This window comes from Eretmochelys imbricata, chromosome 1 (assembly GCF_965152235.1).
Source record: "Eretmochelys imbricata isolate rEreImb1 chromosome 1, rEreImb1.hap1, whole genome shotgun sequence".
Lineage (NCBI taxonomy): Eukaryota > Metazoa > Chordata > Testudines > Cheloniidae > Eretmochelys > Eretmochelys imbricata.
Genome location: NC_135572.1, coordinates 333,182,465 through 333,198,037, shown reverse-complemented (window position 1 = coordinate 333,198,037; position 15,573 = coordinate 333,182,465). Strand labels below are relative to the sequence as shown.

The 15,573-nt window shown below is 45.2% G+C and overlaps 1 protein-coding gene across 1 annotated transcript in view; it reads left to right on the top strand.

Annotated features, from left to right (window-relative positions):
• Positions 1-15,573, top strand: part of CDHR3 (cadherin related family member 3) — a 74,883-nt gene that overhangs the window by 21,981 nt on the left and 37,329 nt on the right. The window contains exons 7-8 of the mRNA XM_077807864.1: positions 11,357-11,508; positions 14,936-15,125. Coding sequence (XP_077663990.1) covers positions 11,357-11,508; positions 14,936-15,125 — 342 coding nt within the window. The remainder of the gene's footprint in view (positions 1-11,356; positions 11,509-14,935; positions 15,126-15,573) is intronic.

Here is a 15,573-nt window from a genome sequence, read left to right as displayed (position 1 = left end):
GTCTCATTGTTTCCATGTACTTCTCCCTCTTTCTATATCCATCTTTTTTAAACTTAGATTGTAAGCTATTTGGGGCAGGGACTATCTTTTTGTTCAGAGCCTATCACAATGGGGTCCTGCTCCATGACTGGGGCTCTGAGGTGCCACGACCATACACATAATAATAAACTAATGATAATACATAAGAACAGCCATACTGGGTCTGACCAATGGTCCTTCCAGCCCAGTATCCTGTCTTCCAACAGTGGCCAATGCCAGGTGTTTCAGAGGGAATGAACAGAACAGGGTAATCATCAAATGATCCATTCTCTGTCACCCATTCCCAGCTTCTGGCAAACATTAATAACTATTCTAATAACTGTTGCTAAAACACTATTTTCAGTTTGTTATGACTTCTTAGTCTCTTGTTGGACGTTTTTATCAGTTTCTTTCCATTATCCCTGTACATGTTATTACAGTTAATTTTCAAAGCTTGTGTTTGATGCTAAGTCAAGCATGAAGACATACACTCTGTCTGGCTGAAACTCACCCCTGTGCAGAACGTCAAAATAAGGTCTATGGTTCGGATCCACAAAGGTACTTAGACTCCTTACTGCCATCGATTTAAACTGGAAGTTAGGAGCCTAAATATCTTTATGGATCTGGGCCCTAAGTCCCAATTTTAGGGTCCACTGCAATGCATAAGCCCCCTGTGACGAAGTGGGACTGTTCTTAATGTTTCCTCTGAATAGTGTGGGGGTGTCTCAGTTTCCCCTATGCAGTTCTTAAGTATCTAGGTGGTGGGGTAAGGGTGTATGATCACTGCAGAGCCCTAGAGGGCAGGTGTGTGCAGGAGTCTGGCCACAGAGAATGGCCGACACCCTGTTTCCGGGCAACTGATGATCTGGGCCCTTCCCCCCTGCAAGGTGAGAGCTAAAGGGTTGGAGAACAAAGGAATCAGGTGACCTCCTGGCCTGGGAAAGGAACAAAGCCAAGAGGAGGAGGGGCTGGAGGGAGTTTCAGTTTCGGGCTGGCTGGAGACATGGAGTGAAGGGCAGACATGGTTGTCTGGCTCACTGCCCCTAAAATGGATCCAGCTGAGGGGTCCGATTCTCTGCACCTACAAGCTGTCATAAATATAAAGGGAAGGGTAAACCCCTTTGAAATCCCTCCTGGCCAGGGGAAAGCTCCTCTCACCTGTAAAGGGTTAAGAAGCTAAAGGTAACCTCGCTGGCACCTGACCAAAATGACCAATGAGGAGACAAGATACTTTCAAAAGCTGGGAGGAGGGAGAGAAACAAAGGGTCTGTGTGTCTGTCTATATGCTGGTTTCTGCCGGGGATAGACCAGGAATGGAGTCTTAGAACTTTTAGTAAGTAATCTAGCTAGGTATGTGTTAGATTATGATTTCTTTAAATGGCTGAGAAAAGAATTGTGCTGAATAGAATAACTATTTCTGTCTGTGTATCTTTTTTGTAACTTAAGGTTTTGCCTAGAGGGGTTCTCTATGTTTTTGAATCTAATTACCCTGTAAGATATCTACCATCCTGATTTTACAGGGGGGATTTCTTTATTTCTATTTACTTCTATTTTTATTAAAAAAGTCTTCTTGTAAGAAAACTGAATGCTTTTTCATTGTTCTCAGATCCAAGGGTTTGGGTCTGTGGTCACCTATGCAAATTGGTGAGGCTTTTTACCAAACCTTGTCCAGGAAGTGGGGTGCAAGGTTTTGGGAAGTATTTTGGGGGGAAAGACACGTCCAAACAGCTCTTCCCCAGTAACCAGTATTAGTTTGGTGGTAGCGGCAAGGACAAAGGGTGGAATATTTTGTACCTTGGGGAAGTTTTGACCTAAGCTGGTAAAGATAAGCTTAGGAGGTTTTTCATGCAGGTCCCCACATCTGTACCCTAGAGTTCAGAGTGGGGGAGGAACCTTGACATGGTGGCATAGTGGTGGGATTAACCTGAAATCATTTTGAGATCCAGTTGAGATTTTTTGAACTAGAAATACAGATTTTAAAAAGGAATTTTTTTTTCCCTTTGGAAAGGAAGTCCGGAAAGCAGCTGAAACTGAAAGCAGCTTGTTTTTTCTCTGCTTTGTGGCCAAGCAGAGACAAAAGGGGATTATCTTTGTGAATTGCAGGTTTTCTTTGCCTGGAGGCAGGGTACTTAACTCCTGCAGGGAAATTCACAGTCTTCCAACCCAGAGTTTTTTTTTTTTTTTTCTTCCTAAAAGTAAATAGGGGGTATGTGTTCTACCCATTTGCTTTTTCTTTGGGCTGGGTAAGCAGGTTTCCAAGTAGTTGGAGGTTTTTTTGCTTTAATTTGGGCCCAGAGCAGAGACAAGGGAATTGTCTTTTTCTGTAGGCTGACAATCACTATCAGAGAATAGGTATTCTATTCCAGCACAGCAAAATTTTACAGCCAAGTTTTGTTTGTTTATTTCTAAACCTCGGGTGTAAAGTTAGTTAAAAACAGAGAGGTTAGAATGACAAAATCCACGGCTCGACTACAGCTGGAATTAGCCAAATTTCAGGCTGAGGAAAGACAAAGGGAACATGAAAGACAGATAGAACTCATGCGGCTGAAGAAGGAACAAGAAAGGGAGGCAGCGAGAGAAGCAGAACAACATCAAGCGGCTGCTCACAGGAGAGCTATGGAAGCAAGGGACAAAGAACTGGAGGAGAAGGAAAAAGAGAGGAAGTATGTGGAGGAGATGGAGAAGATAAAGGCTCAGCAGAATATCCCAACAAACCCTAGTAATCCTTCTCCAACTACCACTTCCCATCCCAGAAAGTTCCCCACCTACAAGGCAGGTGATGATACTGAGGCCTTCCTAGAAAACTTCAAAAGGGCCTGCCTTGGGTACAACATCTCTACTGACCAATATATGGTAGAGCTGAGGCCGCAGCTTAGTGGACCCTTAGCTGAGGTGGCAGCTGAAATGCCTAAAGAACACATGAACAAGTATGAACTGTTTAAATCCAAGGCGACAGTCAGAATGGGGATAACACCCGAGCAGTCTCGTCGGAGGTTCAGAGCCCTAAGGTGGAAACCAGACATGTCATTTACCCGACATGCCTACCACATTGTGAAACATTGGGATGCCTGGATATCAGGAGCAAGTGTTGAATCTCCAGTAAATTTGCCCTTCCTAATGCAAATGGAACAATTCTTAGAGGGTGTTCCTGAGGAAATAGAAAGATACATCCTAGATGGGAAACCCAAAACTGTAATCGAGGCAGGAGAGATTGGAGCCAGATGGGTGGAGGTGGCAGAGAAGAAGAAAACTGGTCGCAGTTGGAGCGGAGACCAGAAGGGACCACCCCAGACCACACCCTATTACCGGGGGCCGCCCAAGGTCCCACCTACCTCCCAAAGAACCCTCCAGACTCCTTATCGTCCCACCACCCAATTCTCCAGCAACCCACCTCGCCCCAGTGACCCGTCGGCTGGACGATGTTTTAAATGTAACGAGCTGGGGCATGTAAAGGCCAACTGCCCCAAGAACCCCAACAGATTACAGTTCATTGCACCGGAATCACACCAGAGGTCTGCAGGCCCAGATACCTCCCAGATACCCTTGGAGCAGAGGGAAACTGTGAGTATGGGCGGGAAGAAGGTCACCGCATGGAGGGGCACTGGAGCACAAGTGTCAGCTATCCATGCTTCCTTAGTGGACCCCAATTTAATCAACCCAGAGATCCAAGTGACAATTCAACCCTTCAAGTCCAACTCTTTCAATTTGCCTACAGCCAAGTTGCCTGTCCAGTACAAGGGCTGGTCAGGAATGTGGACTTTTGCAGTCTATGATGATTATCCCATCCCCATGCTATTGGGGGAAGACTTGGCCAAACATGTGAAGCAGGCTAAGAGGGTGGGAACTGTCACCCGCAGCCAGGCTAAACAAGCCGTGAGGCCTAGCTCTGTTCCGGAAACTTCTATCAGGACCCAGTCAGAGGTGATGGACCCGGACCCCAGGCCAATGTCTGCAACAGCAGTAGTGGATCCAGTCCCAGAGACCCAGATGGAACCAGTCCCAGAACCGGAACCAGCCGAACAACCAACACCAGACCCCGTGTCAGCACTGAATCCAGTACTTGCAACCTCAACACCAGAGGGGCCCCACCGAACCTGAACTGGCAGCAGCCGATAACCCTACACAAGAGGCTCAGCCGGAGCCTGAATCCCAACATAGTGCACCAGCGGAGAGCGGTTCACAGTCAACAGAAACAGCTCCATCCCCTATATCGCTTCCAGAGGGACCAAGCCTAGGTCCACAATCCCATGAGGAACTGATGTCTCCAACATCAAGGGAACAGTTCCAGACCGAACAGGAAGCAGATGAAAGCCGCCAGAGAGCTTGGACGGCGGCACGGAGCAACCCACCGCCTCTCAGCTCTTCTAATCGATCCAGGTTTGTTGTAGAAAGAGGACTTTTATACAAGGAAACTCTTTCTGGGGGACACCAGGAAGACTGGCATCCTCAGAGACAGTTGGTAGTTCCAACTAAATACTGGGCCAAGCTCTTGAGCTTAGCCCATGATCACCCTAGTGGCCATGCTGGGGTGAACAGGACCAAAGACCGTTTGGGGGGGTCATTCCACTGGGAGGGAATGGGCAAGGATGTTTCTACCTATGTCCAGTCTTGTGAGGTGTGCCAAAGAGTGGGAAAACCCCAAGACCAGGTCAAAGCCCCTCTCCAGCCACTCCCCATCATTGAAGTTCCATTTCAGCGAGTAGCTGTGGATATTCTGGGTCCTTTTCCGAAAAAGACAGCCAGAGGAAAGCAGTACATACTGACTTTCATGGATTTTGCCACCTGATGGCCGGAAGCAGTAGCTCTAAGCAACACCAGGGCTAAAAGTGTGTGCCAGGCACTAGCAGACATTTTTGCCAGGGTAGGTTGGCCCTCCGACATCCTCACAGATGCAGGGACTAATTTCCTGGCAGGAATTATGAAAACCTTTGGGAAGCTCATGGGGTAAATCACTTGGTTGCCACTCCTTACCACCATCAAACAAATGGCATGGTGGAGAAGTTTAATGGAACTTTGGGGGCCATGATAAGTGTAAATGAGCACTCCAATGATTGGGACCTAGTGTTGCAGCAGTTGCTCTTTGCCTACAGAGCTGTACCACATCCCAGTTTACGGTTTTCCCCATTTGAACTTGTATATGGCCGTGAGGTTAAGGGGCCATTGCAGTTGGTGAAGCAGCAATGGGAGGGATTTACACCGTCTCCAGGAACTAACATTCTGGACTTCGTAACCAACCTACAAAACACCCTCCGAACCTCTTTAGCCCTTGCTAGAGAAAACTTACAGGATGCTCAAAAAGAGCAAAAAGCCTGGTATGATAAACATGCCAGAGAGCGTTCCTTCAAAGTAGGAGACCAGGTCATGGTCTTAAAGGCGCTCCAGGCCCATAAAATGGAAGCATCGTGGGAAGGGCCATTCACGGTCCAGGAGCGCCTGGGAGCTGTTAATTATCTCATAGCATTCCTCACCTCCAACCGAAAGCCTAAGGTGTACCATATTAATTCTCTTAAGCCCTTTTATTCCAGAGAATTAAAGGTTTGTCAGTTTACAGCCCAGGGAGGAGACGATGCTGAGTGGCCCGAAGGTGTCTACTACGAAGGGAAATGTGGTGGTGGTGTGGAAGAGGTGAACCTCTCCATGACCCTTGGGCGTATGCAGCGACAGCAGATCCAGGAGCTGTGCACTAGCTACGCGCCAACGTTCTCAGCCACCCCAGGACTGACTGAATGGGCATACCACTCCATTGACACAGGTAATGCTCACCCAATTAGAGTCCAACCTTACCGGGTGTCTCCTCAAGCTAAAACTGCTATAGAACGGGAGATCCAGGATATGTTACAGATGGGTGTAATCCGCCCCTCTGAAAGTGCATGGGCATCTCCAGTGGTTCTAGTTCCCAAACCAGATGGGGAAATACGTTTTTGTGTGGACTACCGTAAGCTAAATGCTGTAACTCGCCCAGACAACTATCCAATGCCACGCACAGATGAACTATTAGAGAAACTGGGACAGGCCCAGTTCATCTCTACCTTGGACTTAACCAAGGGGTACTGGCAGGTACCGCTAGATGAATCTGCCAAGGAAAGGTCAGCCTTCACCACACATCTCGGGCTGTATGAATTTAATGTACTCCCTTTCGGGCTGCGAAATGCACCCGCCACTTTCCAAAGACTTGTAGATGGTCTCCTAGCGGGATTAGGAGAATATGCAGTCGCCTACCTTGACGATGTGGCCATATTTTCAGATTCCTGGGCAGACCACCTGGAACATCTACAAAAAGTCCTTGAGCGCATAAGGGAGGCAGAACTAACTGTTAAGGCTAAGAAGTGTCAAATAGGCCTAAACAGAGTGACTTACCTTGGACACCAGGTGGGTCAAGGAACTATCAGCCCCCTACAGGCCAAAGTGGATGCTATCCAAAAGTGGCCTGTCCCAAAGTCAAAGAAACAGGTTCAATCCTTCTTAGGCTTGGCCGGTTATTACAGACTATTTGTACCGCACTACAGCCAAATCGCCGCCTCACTGACAGACCTAACCAAAAAACAGCCAAATGCTGTTCAGTGGACCGAAAAGTGTCAGAAGGCCTTTAACAAGCTTAAAGCGACACTCATGTCTGACCCTGTACTAAGGGCCCCAGACTTTGACAAACCGTTCCTAGTAACCACAGATGCATCTGAGTGTGGTGTGGGAGCAGTTTTAATGCAGAAAGGACCTGATCAAGAATTCCACCCTGTAGTGTTTCTCAGCAAAAAACTGTCTGAGAGGGAAAGCAACTGGTCAGTCACTGAAAAAGAATATTACGCCATTGTCTACGCTCTGGAAAAGCTACGCCCATATGTTTGGGGACGGCGTTTCCACCTGCAAACCGACCATGCTGTACTGAAGTGGCTTCACACCGTCAAGGAAACTAACAAAAAACTTCTTCAGTGGAGTTTAGCTCTCCAAGATTTTGATTTAGACATCCAACACATCTCAGGAGCTTCTAACAAAGTGGCTGATGCACTCTCCCGTGAAAGTTTCCCAGAGTCAACTGGTTAAAATCGTCCTTGAGATGTGGAAAATATTGTTAGTCTTTATGTACTTGGTAGTATATTTAGAGATGCATGTGTCTTATTAACTCTGTTTTTCCTAGAGCTCCAGGAAGAAATCCCAGCCAGTGTTTCACCCTAGCTGAGATTTGGGGGGCGTGTCATAAATATAAAGGGAAGGGTAAACCCCTTTGAAATCCCTCCTGGCCAGGGGAAAGCTCCTCTCACCTGTAAAGGGTTAAGAAGCTAAAGGTAACCTCGCTGGCACCTGACCAAAATGACCAATGAGGAGACAAGATACTTTCAAAAGCTGGGAGGAGGGAGAGAAACAAAGGGTCTGTGTGTCTGTCTATATGCTGGTTTCTGCCGGGGATAGACCAGGAATGGAGTCTTAGAACTTTTACTAAGTAATCTAGCTAGGTATGTGTTAGATTATGATTTCTTTAAATGGCTGAGAAAAGAATTGTGCTGAATAGAATAACTATTTCTGTCTGTGTATCTTTTTTGTAACTTAAGGTTTTGCCTAGAGGGGTTCTCTATGTTTTTGAATCTAATTACCCTGTAAGATATCTACCATCCTGATTTTACAGGGGGGATTTCTTTATTTCTATTTACTTCTATTTTTATTAAAAAAGTCTTCTTGTAAGAAAACTGAATGCTTTTTCATTGTTCTCAGATCCAAGGGTTTGGGTCTGTGGTCACCTATGCAAATTGGTGAGGCTTTTTACCAAACCTTGTCCAGGAAGTAGGGTGCAAGGTTTTGGGAAGTATTTTGGGGGGAAAGACGCGTCCAAACAGCTCTTCCCCAGTAACCAGTATTAGTTTGGTGGTAGCGGCAAGGACAAAGGGTGGAATATTTTGTACCTTGGGGAAGTTTTGACCTAAGCTGGTAAAGATAAGCTTAGGAGGTTTTTCATGCAGGTCCCCACATCTGTACCCTAGAGTTCAGAGTGGGGGAGGAACCTTGGCACAAGCTCTGTTTTAGACCATGTTCCTGTCGTATAATAAACTTCTGTTTTACTGGCTGGCTGGGAGTCACGTCTGACTGTGAAGCTGGGGTGTAGGACCCTCTGGCTTCCCCAGGAGCCCCGCCTGAGCGGACTTGCTGTGGGAAGCACACGGAGGGGCAGAGTATGCTGAATGCTCTGAGGTCAGACCCAGGAAGGTGGAAGCTGTGTGAGCTGTGTGTCCTGAAGACAGGCTGCTCACAGAAAGGAGACTTCCCCAGAGTCCTGACTGGCTTCATGGGGAGCAGTTCCAGAGCATCGCCCACGGACTCCGTGACACCCCCTACTCAGGTGCCGCCTTTAGGTACCTAAACATTTACTGTAAAAGTTCCCTAGCTACCTTTCTGCCTCTGGACATGTGCGCTGCTGCCTCCCTCTAGGGGTCTGGACACCTGTCTCCTGCCTAACTCCCAGCACGATCCATGAACTGAGGGAAGATAGGCATTCACCTGCCTATCTTCCCTGCAGGGCCTGATCCGGCAGCCACCCTGAGCAAGTTTTGGTGTCAACAAGGTTATTTTACAGTGGAAAGGAATGTGGGCTATAATGGTTAGAGCAGGTGCCTGGTAGGTTGAACTCCCAAATTCTTGATCTGACTCTGCTAACAACTGCCTGTGTGGTCTTGCACAAATCACTGAAATATTGTATCCATTTTATAGAGGTTATCTACCTCAAAGCAGTGTTAGAATTAAGGGCCTTAATCGTCACTTGCACAGAGAAAGGCTCTAATTCTTCTCCTGTTCCTGGTGGCAACCTGGCACAAGTTAGGGCACAGCAAGGGCTGATCTAATCCATGCTAGGTTGTAACGTCCCTCCACAGGCCATTATGCCTGTGAAGATCAGCCAGAGTGCAGTGAGGTTCAGCCCTGCCCTCTATACAGAGGAGGGAGAAGCCAGCGACACTGTTTTATCACCATGCCAAGAGACTTCCAGCTGCCCCTCTGGCTGCTTTGTGCTGCCTGACCAGTGGAAAGCTGCTGGAATTGGGGCCAAGGATCTGGGTATGATCTGTAAAGCCTGAGATGTTTGGTGAAATAGAAGAACAAAGTATTATAAATAGAAATGTGGCTTTTTCTTCCTGCCTATTTGATACTTGAAATGCATGAAGGAAACAATTAGCAGAGAGAGGTTTAAATGTAAATGCCCCATGTTACTGTGCTGATCACATACAACTGGGAGGAGCCTACATTTCAGAAACACCATTTGTACCTGTAGGACCACATTGTTTTCTAGACTGATTTTCCCCCTCCAAAAGTTGCCATTATTGTTATTTTATCCAGGAGACTTGAAAGACTACTGATATTATGCTAAATATCTAGCTACCTTTTCAACCATACTATATCCTAAGCTAATGAATAACAGCAATGACTTTGTGTTTTAGATGTAAAAAACAATATTTATATAGAACAGAGAATCACTGGTATCTGGTTGATCCCTGAATGAAATGGTCTCTTCCTATTCAGAATAAGGATTTCTATTGGTATTACAAACCAAAAAGCACAGCTCAAGCTGTTTGTTAAGAGCTTGAGCTTCCAAAGATAAAATGATACTTCATTAATTGACCTCCCATATCACTACTGAGTCACATACAAAAACACATGTGAGCTGCATGCCTGGGCTTTGAACTTCATGACTCTATCATGATTAGAGCTGTGGTGGGAGTTTGGGAAAACCTGACAAGTTTACAAACCTGTTTTCATTTTTTCTGATCAAAGCTTTTAGGGCAAAAGTTTCAAAGGGTCTTTTTAATAGTGCCCACAAGATATGCAAACACATCAGTTTTTGGTGTGCAAAATCCTATATTGGCAGCCAACCCTTTGAAAAGTCTTCTCCTTTGGTTTCCCATTCTGAGGAGCAGAAAGAAAGCAAACATGTTTCTCTCTTAATTACATTGTAGTCTTTGTATAAAAGGCATTGCCTGAAGCATCCTATATAAAGCTACTGGCAGGAGGCTGATAGATCAGCAACAGCACGTAGTCTAGATATATCTCAAAAGGAAGTGGCCAAACCCATGGCACAGTGGTGTTGGCATTCAGCACTACCTGCAGTGTGCTCAGAAGCTTCCTGTCTCTCCATGCAAGACCCTGTGGAGGGCTGAATAACCACTCTATGTCATGGCTAGGACTGCCTGTGGGGGTGGGTAGGTGGTGTGGGTTCCAGTCACAAAGAGGGCAAGTTTTTTTAAAAATTGGAATTTAAATGAGTTGGAACTTATTGTATCTATTCTCCATAGACCTCACTACCTTCCTGTTTGCTTCTAGGTGAAATTCAGGTTGTCTTTGATCTGTCAAGCTCTATGTGGCTTCCCTCCTCTCTCCCCGTGTGCTGATGTAACAATTAGGGCAGCTTGCGTGCTGTCCCTAGCAGTTCCTACATTTGAAAATCTGGGGACCAGAGCCACGATATCCTCCACAGATGAACTAGGCTTTGTAATTCTCTTCCCTGGCTGGTCAAAGCTACCCCATGTCTATTGTCCTTCAGAGTATGCTATATTGCCCCCTGCTTTCCTTGGGGGCCATGGACTATGGAATGATTAACTAGTTAAGTAATGACATGGGAAGCTCATTGAAATGTTGACGTTTGTCAGTAAAGATGCTGAGCACTTCTGGAAAGTGTTGAGCACCCTCCACTCCCTTTGACTTCAGTGAGCACCTTGCCACAGCGGGCCCTAAGACATGTGCATTATTTTCAATAGAATAGGTCAGATTTCCATTAGGGGAGTCCTGAGGCCCTTGCATAGTTTTGCGCACGCTCTGCCATGCCTACTTTTGCACATGCAGTGATTGCAATTGCACATCAGAATACTCATTTGTACATGCAGCTGCAATAATCACAAGTAACCATGCAAATCTGCATGTAAAACAATGCCTGGGCCATAAGCTCATTCAGGAGAAATCTGGCCCTGCCAGGGTGAATATGTTGAGCTGGTTTTATAAATAAAGTGAACCAAATGTTGCCTGGAGTTCTGGGAATGCTCAGTCAGGGGAAAGCAGACCCTGTCGTTTAAAAAGTTTATTGCACCACTGAGACAAGTTCTTTAAAATGATATTGTCCTGGCAGCAGTGACCGTATTTATTCCGTAGCAAGATTCCTTATACTGCTGCCACTATTTTTATCTTTTAACCTGCATGAGGATGGAATGAAAACAGCTAATCCATTTGCCAGGAGATGGATTGGATGATCTAACAGGTCTCTTCTATTTCTGACATCTACAATTCTATGACTCTCAAGCAATATTGACACTTAGCAAGGGACGTGGGGGAATATTTATTTGCCTCTGTTGAACTTCTTTGTCTACTCTAGGAAAGAGAGAGTCTACAGGATTCCAGAGGAAAACAGCCCAGGAACTGTTGTTGCCAATATAACAGCTAAAGATCCAGATGATGATGAAGGGATTATCAGCAGACTTGTCTACAGCATCAGTCCACCTAATATGCATTTTGCCATAAATCCATGTAAGACAAACAAAAATACTATTTGTCTTTCAATCTATCTCTGCCTTTTGGTACAACGAAAGGAAACAATCTAGGTTAGAAAAACTCCTTTGGCTCCAGTTTTAAGTTACCTTATTTCCTTCTGTCGCTGCCCATATGAAGAAGCAGCATACTTTATATAGGGTTAACACATTCTTAGGGCCAGGTCCTTGGGTCTGGCTGAGCTGTGCTCAACATGGAAGTGAAAAATCGGGAGGGGGAGGCAAAAGTGGCTTAAACTCATCTGATCCTGAGGGCTGTTCCCCCCCCGGCACCTCCAGAATAAATTAGTGTAGCCCCACCATTTTCCTAATCTGTGTTGGCTGCAGAATTCCCCAAGGGGCTGTTGCGCTGGCTGGAGATTTTCAGGGCACACTCCAGCCACCTCTGGTCCTGCCTGCAACATGCGTACTTCGCCAGCAGTGGGCTGGGAGGGAGTGATGTAGATAGTGATGTAGCCTGGGTTTCCCCTAGGGAAGCGGTCTCCTCAGTTGCCTTCTTAGGGCAGTTTTATGCCTCTTTGAACCATGAGAGCAACACAACGTGGTCAGATCAGGGGGCTAAGGACCGGGACTTTAATGTTCTTCATGGTGCAGGCTGAATCCCCTCCCAGGATATGACCTACAGAAGCCCTGTAATTCAAATCCATTATTTCCCCCAGGTGAGACATCTCAGAAGACTTGAAGAGCTCATATAACAGGAGAGAAATACTTCTGCCCCCTATTTTCCTTCTGCCCATGCATACCGGGTTCTCCTCAAGTCATTTACAGCTGCGTCAGTGAATGCTACCCTTCCGAGCTGGTAGCACTTTCAGTCTGATTGGTGCAGTTGTAAATGACTACACAAAGCACAGGACAGAATAGAATCAGGCTCAGTGACTTTTTCTTCTTGCTAAATGCTTTGGATTCCTTATGCCTTTTGGGCTTAAAGCACTACACTCCCCATTAGTACACTATGAAACACAGACAGCGTATACACATATTCTGTCACACTCTTCTGGCTCTTTATCTATAGTAATACGTGGCAGACAAGTTATCCTGTTTGAACAGTGGCAGATGAAAGGGTATATAACCAAGAAGTGAATGAGTGAAGACAGAACTTGACACACTAGAGGTGGTTTTGGAATTAATTGATAAATTTAACAGTAACAAGTCGTCGGGACCAGATGGCATTCACCCAAGAGTTCTGAAAGAACTCAAATGTGAAATTGCAGAACTATTAACTATGATTTGTAACCTGTCCTTTAAATCAGCTTCTGTACCCAGTGACTGGAAGATAGCTAATGTAACGCCAATATTTAAAAAGGGCTCTAGAGGTGATCCCAGCAATTACAGACCAGTAAGTCTAATGTCAGTACCAGGCAAATTAGTTGGAACAACAGTAAAGAATAAAATTGTCAGACACATGGAAGAACATAAATTGTTGGGCAAAAGTCAACATGGTTTCTGTAAAGGGAAATCATGTCTTACTAATCTATTAGAGTCCTTTGAAGGGGTCAACAAACATGTGGACAAGGGGGATCCAGTGGACATAGAGTACTTAGATTTCCAGAAAGCCTTTGACAAGGTCACTCATCAAAAGCTCTTACATAAATTAAGTTGTCATGGATAAGAGGGAAGATCCTTTCATAGATTGAGAACTGGTTAAAAGACAGGGAACAAAGGGTAGAAATAAATGGTAAATTTTCAGAATGGAGAGGGGTAACTAGTGGTGTTCCCCAAGGATCAGTCCTAGGACCAATCCTATTCAACTTATTCATAAATGATCTGGAGAAAGGGGTAAACAGTGAGGTGGCAAAGTTTGCAGATGATACTAAACTGCTCAAGATAGTTAAGACCAAAGCAGACTGTGAAGAACTTCAAAAAGATCTCACAAAACTAAGTGACTGGGCAACAAAATGGCAAATGAAATTGAATGTGGATAAATATAAAGTAATGCACATTGGAAAAAATAACCCCAACTATACATACAATATGATGGGGGCTAATTTAGCTACAGCTAATCAGGAAAGAGCTCTTGGAGTCATCGTGGATAGTTCTTTGAAAATGTTCACGCAGTGTGCAGCGGCAGTCAAAAAAGCAAACAGGATGTTAGGAATCATTAAAATGGGATAGAGAATAAGACAGAGAATATCTTATTGCCCTTATATAAATCCTTGGTATGCCCACATCTTGAATACTTTGTTTCAGAGAAGCAGCTGTGTTAGTCTGTATTCGCAAAAAGAAAAGGAATACTAGTGGCACCTTAGAGACTAACCAATTTATTTGAGCATAAGCTTTCGTGAGCTACAGCTAACTTGAATACTGCATACAGATGTGGTCTCCTCATCTCAAAAAAGATATACTGGCATTAGAAAAGGTTCAGAGAAGGGCAACTAAAATGATTAGGGGTTTGGAACGGGTCCCATATGAGGAGAGATTAAAGAGGCTAGGACTTTTCAGCTTGGAAAAGAGGAGACTAAGTGGGGATATGATAGAGGTATATAAAATCATGAGTAGTGTGGAGAAAGTGAATAAGGAAAAGTTATTTACTTGTTTCCATAATATAAGAACTAGGGGCCACCAAATGAAATTAATGGACAAATAAATAAAACAAATAAAAGGAAGTTCTTCTTCACACAGCGCACAGTCAACCTGTGGAACTCCTTGCCTGAGGAGATTGTGAAGGCTAGGACTATAATAGGGTTTAAAAGAGAACTAGATAAATTCATGGAGGTTAAGTCCATTAATGGCTATTAGCCAGGATGGGTAAGGAATGGTGTCCCTAGCCTCTGTTTGTCAGAGGGTGGAGATGGATTGCAGGAGAGAGATCACTTGATCATTACCTGTTAGGCTCACTCCCTCTGGGGCACCTGGCATTGGCCACTGTTGGCAGACAGGATACTGGGCTGGATGGACCTTTGGTCTGACCCAGTATGGCCATTCTTATGTTCACTACATCATAGCTGAGAATGGTTCTTATTTATACGTAGATCTAGAGCTGCCTTGAGAGCACTAGAAAATGAAGTTCTGTCTTTAGCCACAGAGCAGGGACAGCATGAACATTAGCAGTGCACACTTCCCAACACTACTCTGCCAATGTACCTCACCCCTGACTTACAAAGACTCCTACTAGGGGTGAGAGGGTAGGCCAGTCTCCATGCCTGGTCAGTTATTGGCTTCTCTGCTGAGGCTGTCAGCCATCATGGTATTTTTGTGCTGTGGACACTTATCTGCTAAGGGTTAGATAAAATGCATCAGTTTATTTCAGATCACTAAACAAACAGCTGTGACGTGGAGGTAGGGAAGGCTGTATATTTATCACCAGTTCCCTGAGTCATCAAGTCCTTAAGGAGAACAAGACATTTAAATAAGAATTCTTGTCATTTCCTTTCCAGTAGTATCTAAACTGTCCATTCTTTTCCTCTTAGTCACTGGTGTGATTTACGTGGCTATGCGAATAGATCGAGATGCTGCTCCCCTGCGTCTACATCCTAACATCTTGTTGGTCATTCGTGTGGAGGACAGTCCCAGTGGTGGGCAAACGAATGAAACAGAGATAACCGTCATTATTGAGGATCTTAATGACAACCCACCAGAATGTAGCTTGTACAACTTCAGGTACTAAGCCACTCACAGTGTCTCTCACCAATATGATGGGGCCAGTATGTGGTGTAGGGCACCCTAGTTAGGCACCTAGATCTTGCATATGTGTGTTCAAATGGGCACTCCCTATCGGCTCCTACTGGTAAGTGCTGACTGTGTGTGCTAAGATGCAGGGCTCAAACATCCTGTTGGCTCAGATTTGAAAATTGGGCCCAAAACATCTGTGCCAAATCAGGCGTTTATTTATCTCTCTCTCTCATTCAGCTGCCAATCACCACAGCATCGAGGGGCCATAGACTGTATATAATTAAAAGTAGCATAATTTCTGTCCAGAACAGGGGCAGACTTTTCACCTCTCTCATTTCATGCTAATTTATTAAATGGGATCATTCTAAGCGGTTGACTTTCAGACTGTTCTGTCTGTTATTAATTTTAACCTTTGCTCTCTCCTTTCCCAACTCCC